The sequence below is a fragment of the Ptychodera flava genome, chromosome 20 (genome assembly GCF_041260155.1).
Source record: "Ptychodera flava strain L36383 chromosome 20, AS_Pfla_20210202, whole genome shotgun sequence".
Taxonomy (NCBI): Eukaryota; Metazoa; Hemichordata; class Enteropneusta; family Ptychoderidae; genus Ptychodera; species Ptychodera flava.
In genome coordinates, this window is record NC_091947.1 from 29,410,853 (window position 1) to 29,433,174 (window position 22,322).

A 22,322-nucleotide genomic window follows, 5' to 3' on the forward strand; every position below is an offset into this window, starting at 1 on the left:
GCCTTGAGTGTCTTTGTTGCTTTTGGTGTGACAAGCATATTAGGAAAACTTTCTTATCCCGAGAATGAGTTTTCATTATGATGTGTCTTCGTTTAATCACATAATACACGGCCCTCTCGATTAGTTTTAAGTGTCTGAGAGTTCGTTCCATGTTTATCGTTTCAAAAAGTTTAGGTAAACGATAAGATACCGTTAGTAGCAAACACGTGTTTTACAGGAAATATCAAAAAAATGAAAGCTTTAATGAAGAATAGAGGACATCCGTTCCTTGAAATCTTTGGTACCGCTCCCTTGCTCTGGCTTATTCGCTGTGGTTTGTCGTGTTCTCAAATCTTGTGTGACTTTAGTAGCTTTACTTTGTCTATTCGGAAAGTTGGGTCTCCTTTGAACATTACTGATAAAAAGACTTTGGAAAGTGGTATTTTAGACACGAACGCACATACCAGCAAAACTAAGACAGAACAGCATTCAGTATAGCTGACCCTGTCCGCGTTGGGATAACATGACACACGAACCGAACCAAATACGAAGACAGAAGACTACTAAGACATTCAACTCTGCTGTAAAGAAAACGTAATCGATTTCAGAATTTGACCTCTTGACATAATAGAGTTGTGCGTAATTACGGTTCTGTTGGTTCCTTTAAAGAACGCAGTAGTTGCCGAGGCAACCGTACAGCGTGGGGCATATTAATTGTTGTTAGTTCCCTGTAGAGTGCGATACAATCCTCTAGTCACATGACCTCATTTACCTTCAGGTCATAGTTTGACAATAGCGAACTGCGCAATCAACAAGTTGAACAACTTTCAGCTTACGCTCCCGTAATGGGACGTTGCCAGTACAAGGCGGTTTCAAACTTTGTTTTAACAAACCATTGAACGCACGTGCTGTAAAAGGAAGTATTTGATATTTCTATATCAGCAGGCAATGTTAAGATTGAACTTGAATGATGCCATACAAGAAAGGGGAAATCATATTTGTCACGAAGTCTGAGTCTAAACAATCACCGGCGAAGGTAAGGATGTTAACATGATACCATGATTAAGTAAATATGTCTTCAGTAAGTTATTTTTACGTGTTTAGTTCACGCTCGCTGACGTCGACAAAAGAGTGATCGCTTCACCGTGTTTGAATGTTAAACATCTTTGTTCATATTCACTGAAATGTGTCCGGAAGGAAAGTATCTTGACTTGGAACACCAAATATCAGAATCGTGCCCTGGTTTTCATCATAACTGTCTTTGATGCTCAAATACAGAAAAAAATGACGGGAGAATCTAAGGAAGAGCCACATACGTTTCCAAAATACCCACAATTAGCAATCAATAAACGGTGGTTTCGTATTGTTCTTATAAAAGACCTATGTAGACGGTTGGTGGTTTCGGGAAAAAGCCAAGAAAATATATGTGTGTCTCGATAAACCGATCAGCCTGCTCTATTCCATTATTTGGCTCCTAAAGTTTTCATCGCATTTGCAAAGGTAACGTGTAAATTTACCCAGTTTCACAGAGAACAATAGCATGGAAACCAAGGTGTCAGCCGACCTAGCCCCTACCACAGGCTACCCAGACAGAATGAATAAGTTTATTATTAAGTTTTTCTCACTGTTTTCTCTATCAGTTCCTCTCCTTTTCTTCATCACAGTCCCTCTATGGGATATAGGGACTGTGTCTTCATGCTCTGAATGATCGGAGTAAATAAAATAAACGGTTATATAATCTAACCTAGCCTCTTAACCTTTTTTCATTTTACATACATTACAAGGACGTTTATCTCTCATATACACATCTTGTAATGAATTAGTCAACACGACTAATTATGCTAATCCGTGGACTTATCAGGGATTTTACGGGTTGGTCAACATCGAGAAAGATAGGAATGGTTACATCTCTATTGGGGGTTTACACGTGTGAGTTAAGTCCGGAGTTGACACCGGAATAAATTTAAACCTGAGTCAGTTGGACGTGTGAACAGACAACACCGAACTAATAAAGAACTAAATTAATTCGGTGTCGGAGGGCTGGTCCAGGTTCGGTGCTCCGTACTAAACAATGGCCTATTTACACGTGTGACCAGAACACCTAACTAAACGCGGAACTATATCCAGTCCTGTCTTCGGGCTTGCCGTCATTACCACAATGGACGGTGTTCAAGTAAGCTCTCGCGATCGCGGCAACAATTGGCCGCAGGAAGAGAGCAGGCAACTATTATGTCAATCTGGAGAGACGAAAATGTCATCCGTATGATGGACGGCACGTCGAGGGATCGGCAAGTGTATGAAGTCGTCGCTGCCAAGGCCAGGGAGAAGGGACTCGAGAGGACAGCAGAACAATGCCACAACAAAATCAAACGGTTGCGAGCACAGTTCAAGTCCGTGTCCGACAACAACCTCCGTACTGGCAGAGCTAGAAAAACGATGCCATTTTACGATGAGTTGTAGGTAGTAAAGGGAAAGCAACTGGTAGTAAAGGGAAAGCAACTCCACACATCGTTCATATTTGGGTTGTTTGCGTTTTTTGTATGATATTGTGTATAATATAAGTGTATATCATGTTTAACTGTTTTATGTAAAATGTTGCTTGGCCATGGCGAGACGTACCAGTAATCTACGTGTCTTGATGTAAATCTGCACTGAAGCGGAGAGACTATACTGACACCGTGATCCTTTGGCGCTACGTTTCGAAAACAGAGTTTTCTTCATCAGTCGCTTAAAATTCATTTTTGATTGGTGAGACGTGTTGAATGGTTGATTGTTTTTATTTTATAATATGTTGTTCCACTTACGTTTGGTAGGGAAGCTAGAATGTCTACTGTTTGGTCTTGTTGTGTTTGTGTAGGTTCGTGTGAACCTGAGTTTGAGCTGTTGTAGTTTTTGTGAAGTCTGGCGCTTATAAGTGTGTCGCCTATATTTCTGTTCCTTCTGTATGGGATTATTGGTTGGTTTTGGAACAGTTTTTTTTAGTGTTTCGTCTTTTTCAAGTTCACTCCAGTTTTCTGTCAGGGCTTGCTTGATTTTTGTGGTTTCGATGTACGGGCTATACGTTGTTATGAAGACTACTGACTGTATTGTTGGTGGCGTTATTTCTTTCGCTTGACCCGAACTAAATTTATACCTTGTGTATGACGTGTAAACGTGAGATCGCTTAGATCGCTGATAAGGAATATTTACAGAGCGACTAATCAGATTCCCTCAGGTTTAAAAAAATACACGTGTAAACCCACCTTATCTTTGCAATGTTGACCAACTCTTGATAAGTCCACGGATTAGCATAATTAGTTGTGTTGACTAATTAATTACAAGATGTGTATATGAGAGATAAACGTCCTTGTAATGGGTGTAGAATGACTAAAGGGTTTATAAGAGGCTAGGTTAGATTATATAACCGTTTAATTTATTTACTCCGATCATTCAGAGCATGAAGACACAGTCCCTATATCCATGGAGACTGTGATGAAGAAAAGGAGAGGAACTGATAGAGAAAACAGAGAGAAAAACTTAATAATAAACTTATTCATTCCGTCTGGGTAGCCTGTGCCAATAGCGAACATTTCTGACGTGCATATAGGGCTGTGGCACTATCACCGACCTAGCTTTTTACACACATGCATTTTGTCACTTTGAAATAACGCCGATGGTGAAAATAGAAGATTCAAACGTCCAGTGATACTTTGCTCAAGGTTAAGTTGAACCATAAACCTAAAGAAACAGAACAAAAGTCATGATATCTAAGCAGGGGAATTACTAGTGCTATTCACTTGATTCAGTAGAGCGAAGTATCTCAATTTTTCCGATTCTTTATATTCAAAATACCCGGAAATCTCTACGTAATGTAAGGGGGGAAACTATAAATTTTGAGTTTCATAAATACAAGAAACAAGACTGTGGACATATAATTCGCATGACAGATTTCAAATAAGAAGACCATAAAACATTTATTACGTAGGATGTATATTCTGCGTAAATGTGCAGGCCAGCAACAAAAGTTCAAAGCATATCACGTGTTAAATCTTAAAGGTTCTTGTCACCTCGGGGGCAGTAATTCGGGCCTTCAAATTTTGTCAATTTTCTTCTGACCTACCACTTGTGGGGACTTATTTTGAAGCTCTTGGCGAAAGGAAAGTTTTCATCGTCTTAGTTTTTTCGAAAATCGGAAATTGTATTTTTTCCCATAGAGTTAACACAGGGTGGCGGCCATTTTGAATTTCAAATATCGAGAAATCGCAAGTTATTTGTCTCTCTAGTACCAAGTTTGCACGGTGACCCTGGTTTTTATTATTGCTTTGATAAGAGAATGGTTGAAAGTTTCGCTGAGGAAAGTTTGAGCAAAAGTTTAAGTCTTTCACTTTCGAGGTGCATATTACCGTGACCTTAAGACACGTTTTCAAATACTCGATTATTTTTTTTCAGGTGATTCTTGTTGCTTCTGTCAATGCCTTCGGATAACTGACTCTGGGAAGGTTCGTTAACATTGATGATGTCATTCTTAAGATTTAACATGAAAGTTGTGGACTTTAAGCTACAGGGTCCATGTTTCTCTAGGGTCTATGATTCAACTAGCAGAATAATAGCACGCGGACGATCATTCATCTTTTTCAGTTCATCTTAGTTGCTGACGAGGTAGACTTGGAATCTGCAGCGAGGAATGTTTTCGAGATAATGCTGGTGGAATGGGGGTATACCAAACCGCAGCTGATGATCTCGGTGGTGGGCGGGTCACGACGATTCAATGTTAAAGAAAACCAAAAGAACGTCTTCGTGGATGGAATAAGACAGGTAATGTTCAATTGAACCACAGGAGGCCCAGACGTTATTAATGTTATTGAGTTTTTCTCACTGTTTTCTCTATCAGTTCCTCTCCTTTTTTCATGCTCTGACTGATCGGAGTAAATAAAATATATTTATAACCACAGTCCCACTATGTGTTATAACCTTATCTAGCCTCTTGACTCTTTATTTATTTTACACCCCATAACAATGTCGTTTGCCTCTCATATACACATCTTGTAATTAATTAGTCAAAACAATTAATCATGCGAATCCGTGGACTTATCAGGGGTTTTATTGGTTGGTCAACATTGCGAAAGATAGAGGTGTAAATGAAAAAGTAACTGTTCCTATGTGTTGACTAATTAATTACAAGATGTGTATATGAGAGAACAACATCGTTGTAATTGGGTGTAAAATGAATAAAGAATCAAGAGGCTAAGTTAGGTTACAGAATCATTTATTTTATTTACTCAGATCAGTCAGAGCATGAAGAAATGGAGAGGAAATGATAGAGAAAACAGTGAGAAAAACTCAATAATATTAATAACGTCTGGGCCGCCTGTGATTCAACCACGACCTAGTAGACCACAAAATGCTTCTACTAGCCAGCTTAATCATAGAGCTGTGGTAGACACAACTGACGTCACCGCCCTAAAACTTGCGATTTCAAACCTTTAAAGTGAAATCTGTACATTTTGAGATGCAATTTGTCATTTTCGATGTCTTTGTCATGACAAGCTCTGGAGGAAAACTTCACCTAAGTTTAAAAGTAATTATGATATTTGTGGTTATACTTAATTATAAATGTGGTAATTTTAGAATAGAAAATGGTAGTAGTCACGACCGGATGAAGTTGTATATATTCTTTCTCGTTTGCTGATCTCCAGAACAACAATATATCTATATCCATCTATCTATCTATCTATCTATCTATCTATCTATCTATCTATCTATCTATCTATCTATCTATCTATCTATCTCTCTCTCTCTCTCTCTCACTCTCTCTCTCTATATATATATATATGAACATTGGTACATGTGTATTAATTGACTAATTGATTGCAGCTGACAAAGACAACAGGTACCACGTGGTTGATGACGTCAGGGTCCAATGTCGGCGCTGTGACTGTGGTGGGAGAAGCAATGACAAGAATCAGTGTCAAAGTTCGAGATAAAGTGTCGTGTATCGGAGTGACAAGTTGGAGTGGCACAGATGGAAAGAACACTATACTTGAACATCGAAAACTGGTAATAATATCAATTTACCATGTCTTCGCTATTTTTAACATGTTATCGTTAATTTTCACCCTTAATCAGATTTCTTCGTTGACGTCATCGGTTAATCACATTTCGCGTAAACAATATGGGAATAAAATATTCTGAAGTTTTGCGCATGCTCCTATCAATAGCAATTGTTGACATTCCGAACGTCAAAATCCAACGATAGCGAACCATGACTATATTTTCAATTAAACGACGGCATTTTCCATACATACCTTGCAATTCTTGCGCAGTTCCGATTCCGCACTGACAACATTTTATTCTTTGCCTCGTCTTTTTTTAAATAAGATATATTACCAAGTAAAAGATATTTCCCAGGTTTGTGAAGAACGCGATAACACAAACCAGAGCTAATCTGCAAAGAATCAATACTTGGTTATTTACTTGCCTTAAAAGTTGAATGGATATAATTTTTATTCGATTAGATCAGGCCAAAAAAAAAAAAAAATTGTGCTGTTCCGATTACATGGTTTTCAAAAATAGGGTAGGTAGGTAGGGAAAAAATTTTTTTTTTTCATTTTTTTTAATTTCTCAATGTGCATTTGTACGCGTTCAAACAACTACCAGTGAACAATTTCCTCATGAAACGCACTCAAATTGAATACCAATTTATTAAAATAAAATATTCACCAGTAGAATTGAAGTGTGTGGTTTATTAGACTGCCATGGAAATTGATATGGCTGAATTACAACTCTTTGACAGGAAAGTCTGACTTGTAAGAACTGACACAACACAATATTTACTGTCATCAATGCAGTGTTTTATCTAGGATACTATACCAGGGGAATTGGTCCCCCCATACTGGATTTTTGAGGGGGTTTTAACATTTTGGGGGGATTTAACGGATATGTAAGTTTTAATGTTGCAGTGATGTCACTTGTGATATACATACTACAAGCAATAAATCACTTGCTTACACAATCCAAGCTGCTGGCTCCAAACACCATCCTCTATAAGATTTTTTTCAAAATTCAACAAATTTAGGTATCACTGTTGTGAATGTATAGGGCTTCCCAGAGTGGCAGACGGCTCATTAATATTCATAATCATTAATATTCCTAAAAACTGTAGCATATTCCCTCATGCTTAAATATTCTGTATGTTTGTTTGCACATATTCTGTAAGTCTGCTTTCATAGGGCTTAATGTACATTCAAACATCAAAATTAATAACAGCCAGCCATTCCCACTGTACCTTCAAGGGATTTTTTCATTTTTCACTGAACTGTCTGCATTACACAAACCAAGAAAAAAAAACTATTGTAGTTATAAAAGAATGTTTTGTAGCTTGTGAAAAAAATAATGTGCTTGTTTGTCACGTTTGTCACGTTTTTATGGTTTTTTTTGGCCCCATAAGAAAGTGTACCATGACAATTCTAAGGTACCTAATGTTACTTTTAATGTAGAAAACTATTCACGTGAGCTATGAAGTGCCAACACAGTCCGATAATTTGTACGCACAAATGAATAAATAAATAAATTTAAAATCCTGTTATTGATGTAACTTAGACGAAAATATGGGCAGTAATGTCGCAAAACGCGCTTTGAAAATGATTTAACCGTAGCTGTTTTCTAGAACTCGTGATGCTTTTCTCACTGACAAGACCACGTCGTTTGAATTTTTTGTCTTAAAACAATTTTGTGTCGTCATGACCAGGTTAGCAACCCTCATACAGTGTCTTCGTGTATTTAAAGGCACTCAATAAAGTGAAGCTGTAGAATATTGCTTCCTAAGGAAATGACAGTATTTCGATTTCAGTCAGTTGACTCAGTCGACTTCTTTAAAAAATGAAATGTGTGCTGAAGTATTATGAACCGGATAAAATCAAAGAGTTGGGGTATTACCTCTTAAATGTAAATATAAATATTTCTCCAGTTTTATTGTCTGCTGCCATATACCAATAACAAATCTATAAAGTAAATAGTAATGCTGTTCATTTGTCAATTTTGGATAGTCACCCATGCAGTTCAGGATAGCCCTGCTACATACCGTACCTTTATTAGGTGTTTCATGGACTGGTAAAATATGTTACCTATGGTCGGTTGACAAGCTCTGATGACATATTACCATCCTTCTGAATGCATCGACGACGTTCAAAGTGATCTTCTGTTTCCCGCCTTTCGGCACTCGTTGCGCGAAATTATTTGTCAACCTATCTCCATAAGTCGAACTTCCTATATTTCAAACAGGGGAGATCGTTCTCATTTCACGAGAAAACTCGAGGAGAACAGGATAATATCGCTTTTGCATCACCTGACGAAGCTGAAGACAACGCGGCTAAGAGTGGTATTGAATTGACATCTACGCGTTACGATGACAACAGTGGTGAAGTATGTTTGAATTTCGTGTCATATTGTTTTCTTTTCTAGAAAGTTTGAAAGTTTTATAAGCACGTACAACTTCCAGACGTTTGCAAGGAAAACGTTCCCGTTATATTAGAAAACATAATCCTATGTTGATGATAATCAGGACCTGCTACCGCACAATAGCTCGGAGCATAGTAAAAATATTATTCAGTGAACACTTAGAGAGCCTGTAGAACAACATAACTTCCTTCCTTAAAGCTCTGATGTAACGGAGACTACCCTCCTGAAGTAAAGCATGATAATAATAATTATGGAATCGCGTCGTTATATTGGATTTCATGTTTATTTGCTTGGAGAGGGAGGGGAGAATCACAAACTTAAAAGTTTCAATCGTGTGGAGGCATTACCTCTAAACTTAATAATAGGACCTACATCAGTGAAATACAGAATCCTTCAGTGAAGTTGAGCAGGCCGAAGAGAAAAACGGGTGTTTTTCTCGAGGGTCTATGATCGCTTCTACACGTGTGAGCGCCCGCGCTCGGACATCAATGTTGAATACAATATTGTAAAGTGAACTTGGTGGTAACGTTAATGGGAAGACAAAGACAACGATAACATTAAGAATATCGCGTTCGGTGATTACAGAAATTTTCCACGTTTTGAAAGAAACGATAGCTTTACTTTTTATTTAATCGGATTTATAGGCGCTTTAAAGAAACTGATGAATGTTTTCCATCATGTTCCTTCAGAATTTCTATACCTGTTATTACAAACCACCACAGCTTAAGAAGGAGGGACCAGTGCCGTTGAATCCTTATCACACACATTTCATATTCGTCAAGAAAAACGATCCCGATGAAGAGGAACATTTCAGAGTCAAACTATGGGCGGAAATTCAGAAATTATTGACTTCCGGATCATTGGGTAATGGGACACTTTCAATATTTAGGCATACTCATCGATATTCATTAATTCAGTCGTTTTCATTATTTTAGATTATTTCAGTTCCTTTATTCCCTGAAAACCGCATAATCCTTTCCAGTTTATTTACGAGAATTGTGACTAATTTAAAATAGTTGCTTTAAATACGATGATTCGGTCCGTAACATATCACAGTTGCATCAGATGATGGAACATGATATTCTTGCATTGTTGTCTGGTATAATCAGTCTATTTACTTCAAAATATACTCTTCCACGGTTGCTCGTAATGTGCGACCTTTGGCAAGCTCTATATAGGTATCACAGCTCAGTCACCAGTAACTATATACTATATAGTTTGTTAATATTCCTCTTTCTCCGCACCCAAAAGGCCAAGAAGATCGTCCCGCTGCGGTGGTCATGATTCAACTGGAAGGTGGCATTGATACGACGAGGACAGTCAGAAACACTTTGAAGAAAAACACACCGATCATCATATGTGAAGGTACAGGAAGGGCGTCCAATTACCTGTCCTATGCATGCAAACACTGCGATAGTCTCCGGTGAGTCACTTTTGATTTCATTTGTAATTTCACTGCTAATGGAGCGGAAAGCAGCATTTTCTTCAACAGCCGTCGCCCGTCAGTATGCAATGTGTTCCTAAATACGATTGGTCAATTGTTTTCATATTCGGTATCAGGTCCCAAAGGATTAATAAGTCCCTCGTAAATTTAAGTATATCTATTCTTGTTGTCGAAAGCATTTTCCTTCAGTCGGTCGTTGAGCGACCTTAGATTTTGTTTGTTTTGTTTCGACAAACGTTCTGTTATCGTTCGATGAGAACTACTTTCCTCTTGGAAATAACTTATTGTTTAAATATTCAGATTGTAAAACTCTCTTCGTTGCCTCATTCAAATTTGTTCGAATTTGAATAATTGGTGCCATTGAGAATATTATGATCATATTATTACGTCTTTCATAGTGATCTTCATGATCGATATCCTGGATACTTTAAACGGATGATTGACATTGCACATCCTGGAGTCGACGCCCAGGAGCACCGGACCTTGTTGGAAAATTTACTGAGCAATATAAAAGACGTCATGGAAATGAAAAATCTGGTACGTTAACGTTTTGGACAATAAAAGGCTTATCACACATATCTTTATGTGAGTCTATTTCGTGTAGTTAGAGTGGAACATGTGCTGAACACAAAAGTTAAAACCAAAATAGCAACAATATACTACTACCCACTGCACGGAGTTTGACCAATTTTTAACCCTTTTAGCGTCAATTTTATCCCCTTTATAAAACATCCCCAGTCATTTTTTTCAGATTTTTGCAAAAGTTTTGATAAAAAATTGTAGTCAAAGAAATGTGATGTCCTTTTGGTCCAAAATTATCAAAAAATTACAGGAAAATTCATAAGAATTGGTAGAATATTGCACTGTAGTAGTATTGGTGGGAAAAATTTACAGGACTCAAAGGGTTAATTATAAAAAAAAACTATTCATAAATGCATTATAGGGGTAAGACATTCTTAGTATCCTGCAATCTCGGAGAATCTTTTGTCCAGATGAGATGTTGACTTCTGTCGGTAGCTTTTATCCGACGTGTTTCACCATTACAGATTGAAATTTTCGACATGGACGGGGAACTAGAGAAGGCGGGATTCGATCTTGCAGTTCTGAGAGCACTGCTGAGAGGTAGCGTTTCACTGGCTGACAAATTCACACTTTTTACGATGAAACGAAAATGTGGAGACTTTTCACATTCTACCTTTACTATATAATCCCTTTGGCATAATCTCATTGTGATTGCCTATTGTCAAACAACCAAGGACAGCAAAGCGTTAAGCCAGTGCAAGTTGACTGGCATCTGGAACTGGTAACATAATGTCAGTTCAACACGGAGATGGATTAATTAGTTGATTGATTGATTGATTGATTGATTGAATTTTTTCGTTTTAGCTTATTAACTTGGTTGAAACAAATACAAATCCATGATACAATCGATTTTCAGCTCGTGGTGTAAGTATAGAATATCTAAGACTAGCCTTTGACTGGAATCGTTCCGACATCGCAGAAGAAATGTTCAAAAAGGACACGATCAATCTTCGTGATTCTGATGTAAGTCATCAACTGAACAATTCGTATTTTTGACGGGTAAACACGCAGAAAGAACAGAGACTCCCCCCACGTATGCGATACATTTCGCTGTGCTAAACAGCACTCTATTAAATTCACTGACAAATGTACTGTTTTACTGTCTACTTCGGCAGGATTTCGGTTGACCAGTACAGCCAAATATCACTTTAAAATTATTTGTCAAGTCGTTTTATTTGACAAACGTGAACCAGTCACAAGTATCGCGACATACACACATCGTATGAAATGTAGGTAACTATCTATGAGTTGCATTTGCAGACTTGAATATCACAGGACATTCTTTGATAGCTAATTGCAGCATGTGACCATCAAATTATATTGTTACCATGCCCTGTCCGTCGCATTTCAATTGCATGGTCGAGCTGAACCACGTAACTGACCACAAACACACAGTAATGGTCTGTTTACACGCCCGTCAAATATGAACAATAATATCAACAACTCACAGCATCGTAAACATCCTTACTTTAAAGCCAAAACGTAAATTGTGATTGTCAATCACAATATAAAATGGAACACTTGTCGGCCGAAATTAAACACTTTTTCCAAAAAAATCTCCGGATTTGCAAAATTTTTACTGCGCGCGTGCTCAGTGAATACAACATTTGTGTACTACAAGTTCTGGGGCCCCGTTGTCTTTCGCATGGGAAATGTTCGTAAATTTTGACGTTTTCTTGGGTTCGTTGATAGTATAATTGAAATTACAGACTCCTGACCAATAACATTTCTTTATGGGCGCAGGCAAAAATTAGTTAATTTTTGGCTTTCCTCTCGCCCTTGCCCATAAATAAACGTTAATGGTCAGGGCGTCGCCCATTATTTCAATAATATTTTAATGGGAGGTAAGGAAAAGTGACCAACTAACCCATCAATCACAACCCATCTGTATACTCAAAAATTCACAAACACGACCAAATGTTGTACAAACAGTAAAGTACACTGACATCAGAGTGATGATATTGGTTCGGTTATTTCAGACACAAGAATTGATGACACGAGCTCTCCTTGAACGAGAGAATCGAGTTGGTTTCGTGGCGTTACTCATTGAGAATGGACTTGCGCTTGACGAATATCTCACTCTTGATCGACTTGAACACCTCTACCAATCAGTAAGTCTCTGGTCTTACATCTCACGTGTCAAATATTTTTGAGAAAGGGATTCCTCCGAATTAAGACGACACATGAACGTTGGCTCCAGACAATCCAGCTACAATCCAGAGATTTTCTCACCCAGGAACACATCCATTCATTTCATTACGTTTCACTTCATCATAGTTGCATGAATATATCAAATTCATGAAATATCTATTTTTCAGTCGTCAGAACATTACTTGTGGTTCTATATCTCCAAATGCGTTGAGGGCATCCATTAACTTGTTATACAGTTGGATATTTTTTTCTTGCAATTTTCACAGCACGCAAGTAAAAGTTTGATTCCTATATTGAAAGAGGTGAGTCAACTATAGTAGCTCGCTCAGCGGCTTTCGAAACGTCAGCTCGTTTAGCTGCGCTTTACTAGTTTGTAGTTGTCCGAAAGAGGAGAAGGCTACGTGCATAACAAACAGCGTTTAAAGTCGCCATCATCATTATCACCACTATAACCACCACCGCCATCATGGCCATCATTATCAGTGCAATCAAAATTACCATGTAATGTATGGCGATGTCAAATGCCTCCGCTGGAGAAAGGGAGCGGGTCTTTCAACAATTCTTGAGCAAGCGATCTGAGTAGGATCATTCTGTACTTTCATGCATGATATTATTGCAAACCACCAACCTTCCATTACGTCAAGGCCTAACACACTTAAAAACCGCAACGGACAACGTTTGTTTTCATTTCAATATACTGCACGAAATACTAAGCATTCTCAAGTTCAGAGACACTACGTTGAATTTGTCACTTTTTGTTCTTTCAGAAAAGAAGCAAACTTTCGTACAAAGGTGACATAATACCCCTCATACGCAGACTTATGCACAGCTACTACAAACCACCTAAATGTAAGATGTTCTACAAATATTACTGTCCTTTTTCGGTGTAAAATTTGACACGAACTCTTCCTATTTTCCAGTTTTCGTTCCGTTTCGCATCCGCTTCGTTTGCTTGTTGATGCCCTGACTCATTCTCTACAGGTCCTTTCGTACACACCATTCCGTCGTCGTATGCATTACTCCTTGGCATCCACTTAGCCGATTACAGACTACTTTTCAGAGTACTGTTCAGACATTACGATTGAAGCCAGACACGCAGGTTTCACTCCACTCCACGTCCGTGAACGTCGCCAGCTTACATTATAATATGCGCTTCGTTGCAATTTCTCACGGGACAAAACTTTTATGTTTATATACATTTATTGTAACATCTCTTCCTAGTGATTGACGAAAACAAGTTTGACAAACCATACCGCGAACTGTTGATATGGTCAATCCTGACCAACAGGTCAGTTTTCCAAAGTGTATTAGCATTGCTTCTACTTGTTACAGGTACTTACACGTTGAAATTATTCTGTTCCACTTCACATAGTCTGCTCAAAGCTTGTTGCAGCCGAATATAATCTTAAAGGTGGCTATTTAGTTTACTTTTACTACACCTTTTAGCAATACAATGTACAATGACATTTTGCCATACAGACTGGTGTACAAAGTTATCAATTGCTGCAATTTTCTGTGAGTGGGAACTTTTTCGAGTATTTCCCATATTGAACAATATGGAAGATTGCAATTAGTTCTCGCCCACCTGACTTTCCACAATTACTGCAGTCATTTGTCACACTCTCTGCTTTACTGTTCGCCATCATTATAAAATAAAACTTGACATACACGACACGGTGATACTTTCTGTAATGCAGACCGGGAATTACCGAGTACATGTGGGAGAACGCGTCAGAACCTCTCTCATTGGGATTGGTCGCTACCAGGCTTTATCGATCCATAGCGTCATTAGCTGCTGACCCGGATGAAGCCGCTAAAACCGCAGAACAAGCCGAGTAAGTTAGTTGCACACTTAACAACAAGATCTTTGTAATGTAAAGAGAACAGACGTATATACTTGATAAAATCATAAAAATACTTTTTTGGTCTGTCGCTTGTGGGAGTTCATTTTAAAAAATCTAAAATCACCCAAAATTCTCCATAGAGTTAACACGGGGATGATGACAATTTTAAATTTTGAATATCAGTTGATAGGTAATTTGATTCTCCAGTACCACATTTTGCACGATGATCCCTGATTTTTATTCTTAATTTCGATAAGGAATGGTTTCGAGTATCTTTGAGGAAAGTTTAAGCAGAAGTTTAAATGCAGACTTCAGTTTCGACGCGCATACTACCTTAAGCTGTTGGAACGCCGTCATGCCTTTTTGTCTGTATTTCATTTTCTACAGTGAATTTGAAAATAAAGTCTGCTTGTACTTGAGTGCCCTGGACGCCTTGGACGAGGATGTGACAACATCTCTTCTTCGAACTCCTCGTCCAACGTGGGGCAATCAAACACCGTTGGATCTTGGCGCTGTGTCAGAGAGCAAGGTTTTGTAATTCATTACATGTATTGATAGCACGACAACTATGAATTAGTGATGGCAAACTTAAGAGCCAGTTACGATATTTCAAGTACATGTATTGATAGGAAAAATACTAAGCGTCCGAGATTTGTTTACAATAATTCAACACAATCTGACAAACATTTTACAATCGGTAGATTCTCATGCCGGCACGTAGAGACAATAAAAGGTACATAAGCTGTCATTGTCATATTATATAAGACAAATCGGGCGCTAAAAGTGCGATAAATTTTACCCGACATGTTGATAAATTTCGTGAATGATGGGAAACAGAAATTAATATAGGATTGATAATCTTCTCTGTGAAAAGTCTTGAATGCTGATTTAAAGTTCAAAATCATCGTCTCAATATTTACATTCTTTCATTTCCATGAGTAGAAATTTTTATCACACTTTTGCTGTCAAGAAATATTGGAAGAGAGATGGAACGGACAGCTACTTCACCCAACGCATCTCAAGGTATTACCATTGCTTTCGAGCACTCATAATTTTTGTCATACATTCTCGTAAACATTTACATTTTGTGAGGAGTGTCGTCCTCTAAAGTTGGCCATTTTTCTAAACTATGTTTTGTCTGAAGTGGCCGTCTTCATTGCTTTTGCCTTAATTTCCATTAGACTGCAAGGAAACCAAGTTAAACTGTAAACATAGGGACACCTTTGAGGTCAGGGACACTTGTGACATAACACGTAACTTTTCATATCAAATTACTTTTCATCGTCTTAGTTTTTCGAAAATCGAAAATCTTATTTTCTCTTTAGAGATCACATAGCGCTGATGGCCATTTTGAATTTTAAATATCTGCAGATGTTAGGTAATTTGTTTCTCTTGTACCAAAGTTTGCACCGTGACCCAAGATTTTTATTTTTGATGTGGTAAGAGAATTGTGAAAGTTTCATTAAGGAGAGTTTTAGCAAAATTTAAGTCTGATTTTCAACGCATATACTCCCTTAATCTGTACCACATCAAGGCGTACCTTCTGGACTTTGTTCACTCGCTGTACTACAGGGAATATCTGCATTTCCTATTCTACTGCACGGATGTAAAAATATTATTCTGGAGTTTCCGCAAATCTATAGTTAATCAATATCTGTTCATACCGTTAGGGTGGTGTGTGCCTCGAAAATGAAAGACTTAAACTTTCGCTCAAACTTTCCTCGATGAAACTTTCAACCATGCTCTTACCGAATCAAGAACAAAAATCAGGGATTGCCATGCAAAAGGTTTTTACTAGAGAAACAAAGAACGTAACATTATACTTACCAATATTTGAAATTCAAAATGGCCGCCATAAATTTTTCGAGTTTCGAAAAACAAACTCTGTGAAAAGTTATCATTCTCAGAGAGCTTAAAATGAGCCTCTGCATGCTGTAGACCAGAAAAGCGCTGTAAATATTTGAGAGTCCGAATATCTGTCCCGAGCCGCATTCTAGGTATAGAACGCGCCTACAATTCTTTTCTGATCTACCACTTGAGGGCGCTCATTTCAAAGCTCTCGGAGAAAAACAAACTTTCACCGTCTTAGTTTTTTCGAAAATCCAGTTTAATCGCTCCCACTATAGATTTAACACAGGAATGGCGGCAAATTTGAATTTCAAATATAGCAAAATAAATGCTGGATAATTTGTTTCGCTAGTTACAAACTTTGCACGGTGACCCCCGGTTTTTATTGTTGATTTGGTAAGAGAACGGTTGAAAGTTTCATTCAGAAAAGTTCGAGCAAAAGTTTAAGTCTTTCACTTTCGAGGCGCATACTACCTTAACAGCGTATTTACCGTTCAACAGGTTTTCCTTGTGATGATGTTACCAATTTTACTGCTGACAAGAAAGCTCACAAAGTTCAAAACAGGTAAAAACATGAGAGATGTTTACATTTTCTATAGGGAATATCAATCAAAATTCTCACTAATTAAAAAAATACTTATTATTAAAGTAAGAAATCCTTTGATTCCGATGTGCATGGACTTTAATGAGCGTGGTCCCCCGAACCACCGTCCTTTCACAACATTACTTAAAAAGAAGTCTTTCGTATTGTGTAGTGTATTGTTGAAATGTCATCACTTTGTCATTGAATGGATGTTATACGGGTTGAATTTCTTCACAAGTCTTTCTCTGACCAATCCGTTACTTTTAACAATATGCTATGATAAGAAGTGTCATAGTTTTGGCATGCCACAAGGCTCGCTTTCAAGTTGTTATTACTACTATTATGCAACAAGCAAGGCAATTGTAACTTGCTATTATCTGTTGCAGATATGAATATTTTCAGAAGATTTATCGAGTTTTACTGTGCCCCTATCACAAAATATGTCGTCAACTGGGTAAGACCAGATGTGCTTATTTTTGTTAAAATCCAATCGTAAAACACACGATTGTGTACAGTTTGGACTCAAAACATTTTACAGAGTTCATCTTCCATCTCACGCCTCTGCACTGTTTTATAAAGTTATAAATTAGCCTTCATAAAGTTTTCAGTCTTTGTTGCTAACAAGCAAATCAAATGTCGCTCGCCAATAATATACTGGGAAAATGTCCGAGTACATCTACAGCGGAGGTTTTGTCCGAGACGCGTAGCGTCGAGGGCAATACCAAAGCGATGTAGGAGGACAGAAATCCCGGTACTTTTTGAATATCCTTACTATTATACACCTTTTCAGGTCTATTTTACCAGAAAAAAGTCGTAATGAAAGCGTTGTCAGGATGCCCGTCGCGCATCGCACTGAGTGATCGCGAGCAGACTTCGAAAGCGTCCAGCGCTTCCGCGAAGCGCACATAAAGAATAAACCAGGGCAGCGCAGTACACGTAAATTGTAGGTCAGCAGCATAATTTCACTCAAATTCAAAGGTTTTGGACTGACCAATATTAACTTTTGAAGTACTTAATGTTCAGAAGATATTTTTTGTAAAAAATTTATAACATCATCTCTCCTTCTTCCCCGTGTTGACGGAAGGGTTTTTGAGGTCAAAGGTCAAATATCGTCAATTATAACGGTGAAAGTTGTACTCCGCGTACTCAGTGTACTCCGCGTCAAAGTTATTGGACACCGCGTCCTCTGATACCGAAACTTACTGCACCACGAATCTCTATAGGTTACAGACGCAGGTGTAGAATAATGTCGTATAGCTTTTGAATTTTAAAACTTGACATAGATTCACACAACTCTATTGAATTACATTTCATAGTGCCCCACTTTAATATCCCAATTCAGCTTTTCTGGTATCCCTGTCTAATCCCGACTTTATATCATTTCAGGTTACAACGTTCTTATTTTTAGTTTTCTACAGCTACATGACACTGTACTACAGACCGGAAGTAGCTTTGGCAGACATTTTGTTGCATGTGTGGGTTCTCACTCTGCTGGTGGAGGAGCTAAGACAGGTAATATTTCCTTCATGTCTTTCGTCCGTCATACAGTCTTCTCTGCTTTTTAATACGCGCAGAAATGTTGATGACTGTGATAGTGATGATGACGACGATAATAATGATGATCTTGATCATCATCATCATCTTCATCATCATCATCTCCTCCTCCTCCTCCTCCTCCTCCTTCTTATTCTTCGTCTCTATCTTGGTCTTTGTCGTCGTCGCTGTCTTCGTCATCGTTTTTGTCAACATCCTGTCTGATAAATTATCATAATTTGTGTGTCTCCGCCTTAACTAAGCTTACCAACGTGTTAGCTAAATATTGAACTTGGGTAAGCAGGGAGATGTGACACGTAACAATGCATAGTCTCATTGAGAGGCACTTGCTGAATGGTCTGTGATATTGGCAAGTGCCCAGTTTACAAGAAGCCAAGCCGCTGAAAGGACATGTCAAATGAGGTGAATTGACACAATGCTTTGTTGGTTTTACAGATGATAATCCCAAGGAATGAATATGAATCAGTCTACCAACGATTCCGAGCATGGTTATCTATTTTCTGGAATTGGATGGATCTGCTTGGCGTATTGCTAACATTGGTGGCTTTCCTGATCCGCTTCAACACACTGGGAGAACCCTGGACTTATGACGTCAGCAGGAACCTGTACGCCATTGCGTGTACCACGTTTTGGATATTAATACTGAGGATGTACCAGTCTAATAAGAAGCTTGGGCCTTTCTTGATTATGATAAGAAAAATGGTAAGAGCACGATCTCTGTAGGAGTGCATGTTTGAGTTGGGTGTTTCAAGGTCGTTCCCCGTTTGTCATTGTAACCCTCACGTTAAGGTTGTATGCGGATCGAAAGTTAAAAACTTAAACTCTTGCTCAAACTTTCCGTTATGTAAATTTCAACAATTCTCTTACCAAGAATAAAAATCGGGTTCACCGGGAAAGATTTGGAACTAGAGAAAGGAATTACCTAACATTTACCGATATTTGAAATTCAAAAATGGCTGCCACCCCAGTGCTACCCCAATGGGGAGAAGTAAAATTTTCTTACAAAATCTTCTTAGACCGTGAAAAGTTGTCTTACTGAAAGAATTTTGAATTGAGCCCCCTCCCTTCAAACTATAGACCAGAAAGGTATAATTGATAAATGGAATTCCGAATATCAGTCCAAAGCGCATTCTTAAGGTAGTACGCGCTTTTGCTCTAACTTTCCACAATTACACTGTCAGCCATTCTCTTATCAAATCAAGAATAGCAATCAGCGGTCTGGAGAAACAAATTACCTGATATTTACCTACATTTGATATTCGAAATGGCAGCCATTCCTGTAATTGGCTCTATGGGGAAACTATTTCTATTTAAAAAAATATAGGAAGATGGTGATTTTCCCTTACTTTAAGACTACAAAATGAGCCCTAGAAGTGGTAAACCAGAAAAGTATACTAAAAATTTGACCGTCGGATTATCTGTCTACGAGACATATTCTACCGTAATAGAATTCTTTTTGCAGAATATTCGTGACCTAAGAATAATCATAACCATGGTTGCAAACTTTATCTTAGAGATCTTAAACAAGGGTACCCACATTAGCTGGAGCCATGCCGATAGAGAACGCACTGGCTGGTGATGTAAACACTTGAGCTGTGCAGGGAACCACATATTATATATTGAATACATGGGTTTATGTGCCCGCGAGCAGATGACAGTTTGCCCGACGCCAGGAGGGCAAATTGTCTCCTGCCGCGAGGGCAATAAACCCATGTATTCAGGCAATAATGTTTTTATTACATGCCTCTTCACAGTTAATGCTATATGACATTTAGTTACATGCAGGGCATTTCCAAACAATTTTACCATTATCGACCAGCATCAAACATATTTTAACGAAAGTCAAAATAGCAGTATATAGATATTTTACATCTAGCGTTAAGCATCTAGCGTTAAGTGTCTACTTTGACGTCGAAAACGTCGACGGACTTCACTGGACTGGCTAACCATGGACACCGGTCTGTACATCGTTCACCGGCCCGCTAACTCCCCGGATGTTCCTATTCAAATCAATGCACTGATTTGCACTCACATTGTAATAATAACATTTGTATATTGGTGTATATGGAGTTTCATTGTATATCTTTCTGCATGGTGCTTGGATAAACTTATTAAGGTCCTGAAAAGTCAACTAACAGCGTATAAAAATGTAAATACATAATGTTTTGTTAAATTGGTAAAGTGTACCATCCACAGTGACAATACATGACGAAATTTGAGGTATGTCGTGAAAATGAATGGTGTGAGAAAAATTAAATGATTATGAATTTCTGCTGTCCTAATCAAGACATTTACAGTCGAGACTAGCTCATAAGGCGAAATCGACCCTTTCACCATCAGACTTTTGTTTAATTCCAGTTTCAATTGTCTGGGCGTATATCTATAATGCGTATATATGGGCTATGGCTGATGTTGTTTCAGAATATTTTTTTTCTCATTTGTGAAATTGTGATCTACATCAATTTAATCTGTCCCGGACGCTTAAAGATGAAACCGTTTTGGTTAGTTGAGATAAGTAACATCGAGTAAAAATGGACCAGGTTTGTCGTCCTGACAAGACAGTATCTTGGTAAATGATGTCATTGTGATTGGATTGCTTCAAAATAGTTTTCAATCATTTTGAATCCAAATTATAGGTTAAAAAATAAATATGATAAGTACTAGTAAACCATAACATGAAACTCAACATACAAACTCAAGGTTTCTTTTTCATGCATATGATCAGAAGAATTTTTGCTATTCACATCATGTCCTTTGTATCGATTTATGACTTATCTAGAAGAGTCGGAATTCAAAAAACGGCAGCGTTGCAATATTCTCAACTCTAACATTTTACGTTACAGATGTGGGCGCTGTATTGGTTCTTGTTGGTTCTGATTGTATTCGTAATTGCCTTCGGCATTGCTGGAATAGCTATCCTATCGCCCAATCAGAATCCATCTCCCAGAGTGCTCCGCGATATCTTTTTCTACCCATATTACCAAGTTACAGTTGGTGATTGGCAGACATACACAGACAGTCTCCATGGTGACGACGCGGGTAAGAAAATGAGACACATAGTAGACACCTAAAGGGTAATGTATGTTTATATGTCTGTATATAAAAGGCACTACTGACTTCTTGTGCAAACTTAAATCCATAAACAACTTATCCTTGATGTTAAGGCACTGTACACTATCATACCAATATATTGATGACCCAAATGCAGCGATCTGATTGGTCGAGACGTGAAAAGCGTGGTATATTCGCGATGTACCACAGTTGGCACACACGTAAGTTTTTACCAAGAGCAAAAATTCTTGTTTGACGTTCCATTCCAGAATTTCAATATACTGTTATGATATAATACCAACAAATCACACCAAACGACGGTATACCCCTCGATTTTGACCAGTTCACGACTTATATGCATTCGCTATCGCTCGTGCATATATGTCGTGAACTGGTAAAAATCTCGTGGTATGCCATCGCTGGGTGTGCTTTATTGCTTAAATATACCACATGTGGATGGACTTGAAGCGATGAAAAATATCATACCAACAGATGATAATGTCGCCACCACCGACAAAATAGCTAACTTCTTCAAGTTTGATGACTCCTACCACCTGCAGATGCATGGAACTGCGATGAGTACACATGGCACCACAGTTCAAAAACATATTCATGCCAGATTTAGAACAGCGCTTTCTAAATAGCTACCCGTTAAAACTCCATACTTATCTGTGTTTCATTGATAACATCTTCGTGATCTATTTATTGTTCATTCCACCCTTGCACCTGATGAACGAGACCACACGTCTTTGAAAGCCTATGCTCCAATAACATTTAGTTAATCATAGCGTGCTACCAAACCCTGTATGTATGTATGTATGTATGTATGTATGTATGTATGTATGTATGT

At 38.1% G+C, this 22,322-nt stretch overlaps 1 protein-coding gene across 1 annotated transcript in view; it reads left to right on the top strand.

Moving 5' to 3' along the window:
- The first annotated feature begins 777 nt into the window (after nt 1-777).
- LOC139120548 (transient receptor potential cation channel subfamily M member-like 2) overlaps nt 778-22,322 on the top strand; it is a 55,029-nt gene continuing 33,484 nt past the window's right edge. Inside the window, exons 1-21 of the mRNA XM_070685023.1 lie at nt 778-1,015; nt 4,597-4,773; nt 5,833-6,015; nt 8,239-8,379; nt 9,105-9,279; nt 9,667-9,838; nt 10,258-10,396; nt 10,906-10,981; nt 11,298-11,404; nt 12,421-12,552; nt 12,859-12,894; nt 13,360-13,441; nt 13,814-13,880; nt 14,290-14,427; nt 14,824-14,965; nt 15,379-15,459; nt 16,786-16,849; nt 17,254-17,321; nt 18,254-18,379; nt 18,857-19,123; nt 21,265-21,460. Of these exons, the coding sequence (XP_070541124.1) occupies nt 947-1,015; nt 4,597-4,773; nt 5,833-6,015; nt 8,239-8,379; nt 9,105-9,279; nt 9,667-9,838; nt 10,258-10,396; nt 10,906-10,981; nt 11,298-11,404; nt 12,421-12,552; nt 12,859-12,894; nt 13,360-13,441; nt 13,814-13,880; nt 14,290-14,427; nt 14,824-14,965; nt 15,379-15,459; nt 16,786-16,849; nt 17,254-17,321; nt 18,254-18,379; nt 18,857-19,123; nt 21,265-21,460 (2,638 nt within the window). The 5' untranslated portion in view covers nt 778-946. The remainder of the gene's footprint in view (nt 1,016-4,596; nt 4,774-5,832; nt 6,016-8,238; nt 8,380-9,104; nt 9,280-9,666; nt 9,839-10,257; nt 10,397-10,905; nt 10,982-11,297; nt 11,405-12,420; nt 12,553-12,858; nt 12,895-13,359; nt 13,442-13,813; nt 13,881-14,289; nt 14,428-14,823; nt 14,966-15,378; nt 15,460-16,785; nt 16,850-17,253; nt 17,322-18,253; nt 18,380-18,856; nt 19,124-21,264; nt 21,461-22,322) is intronic.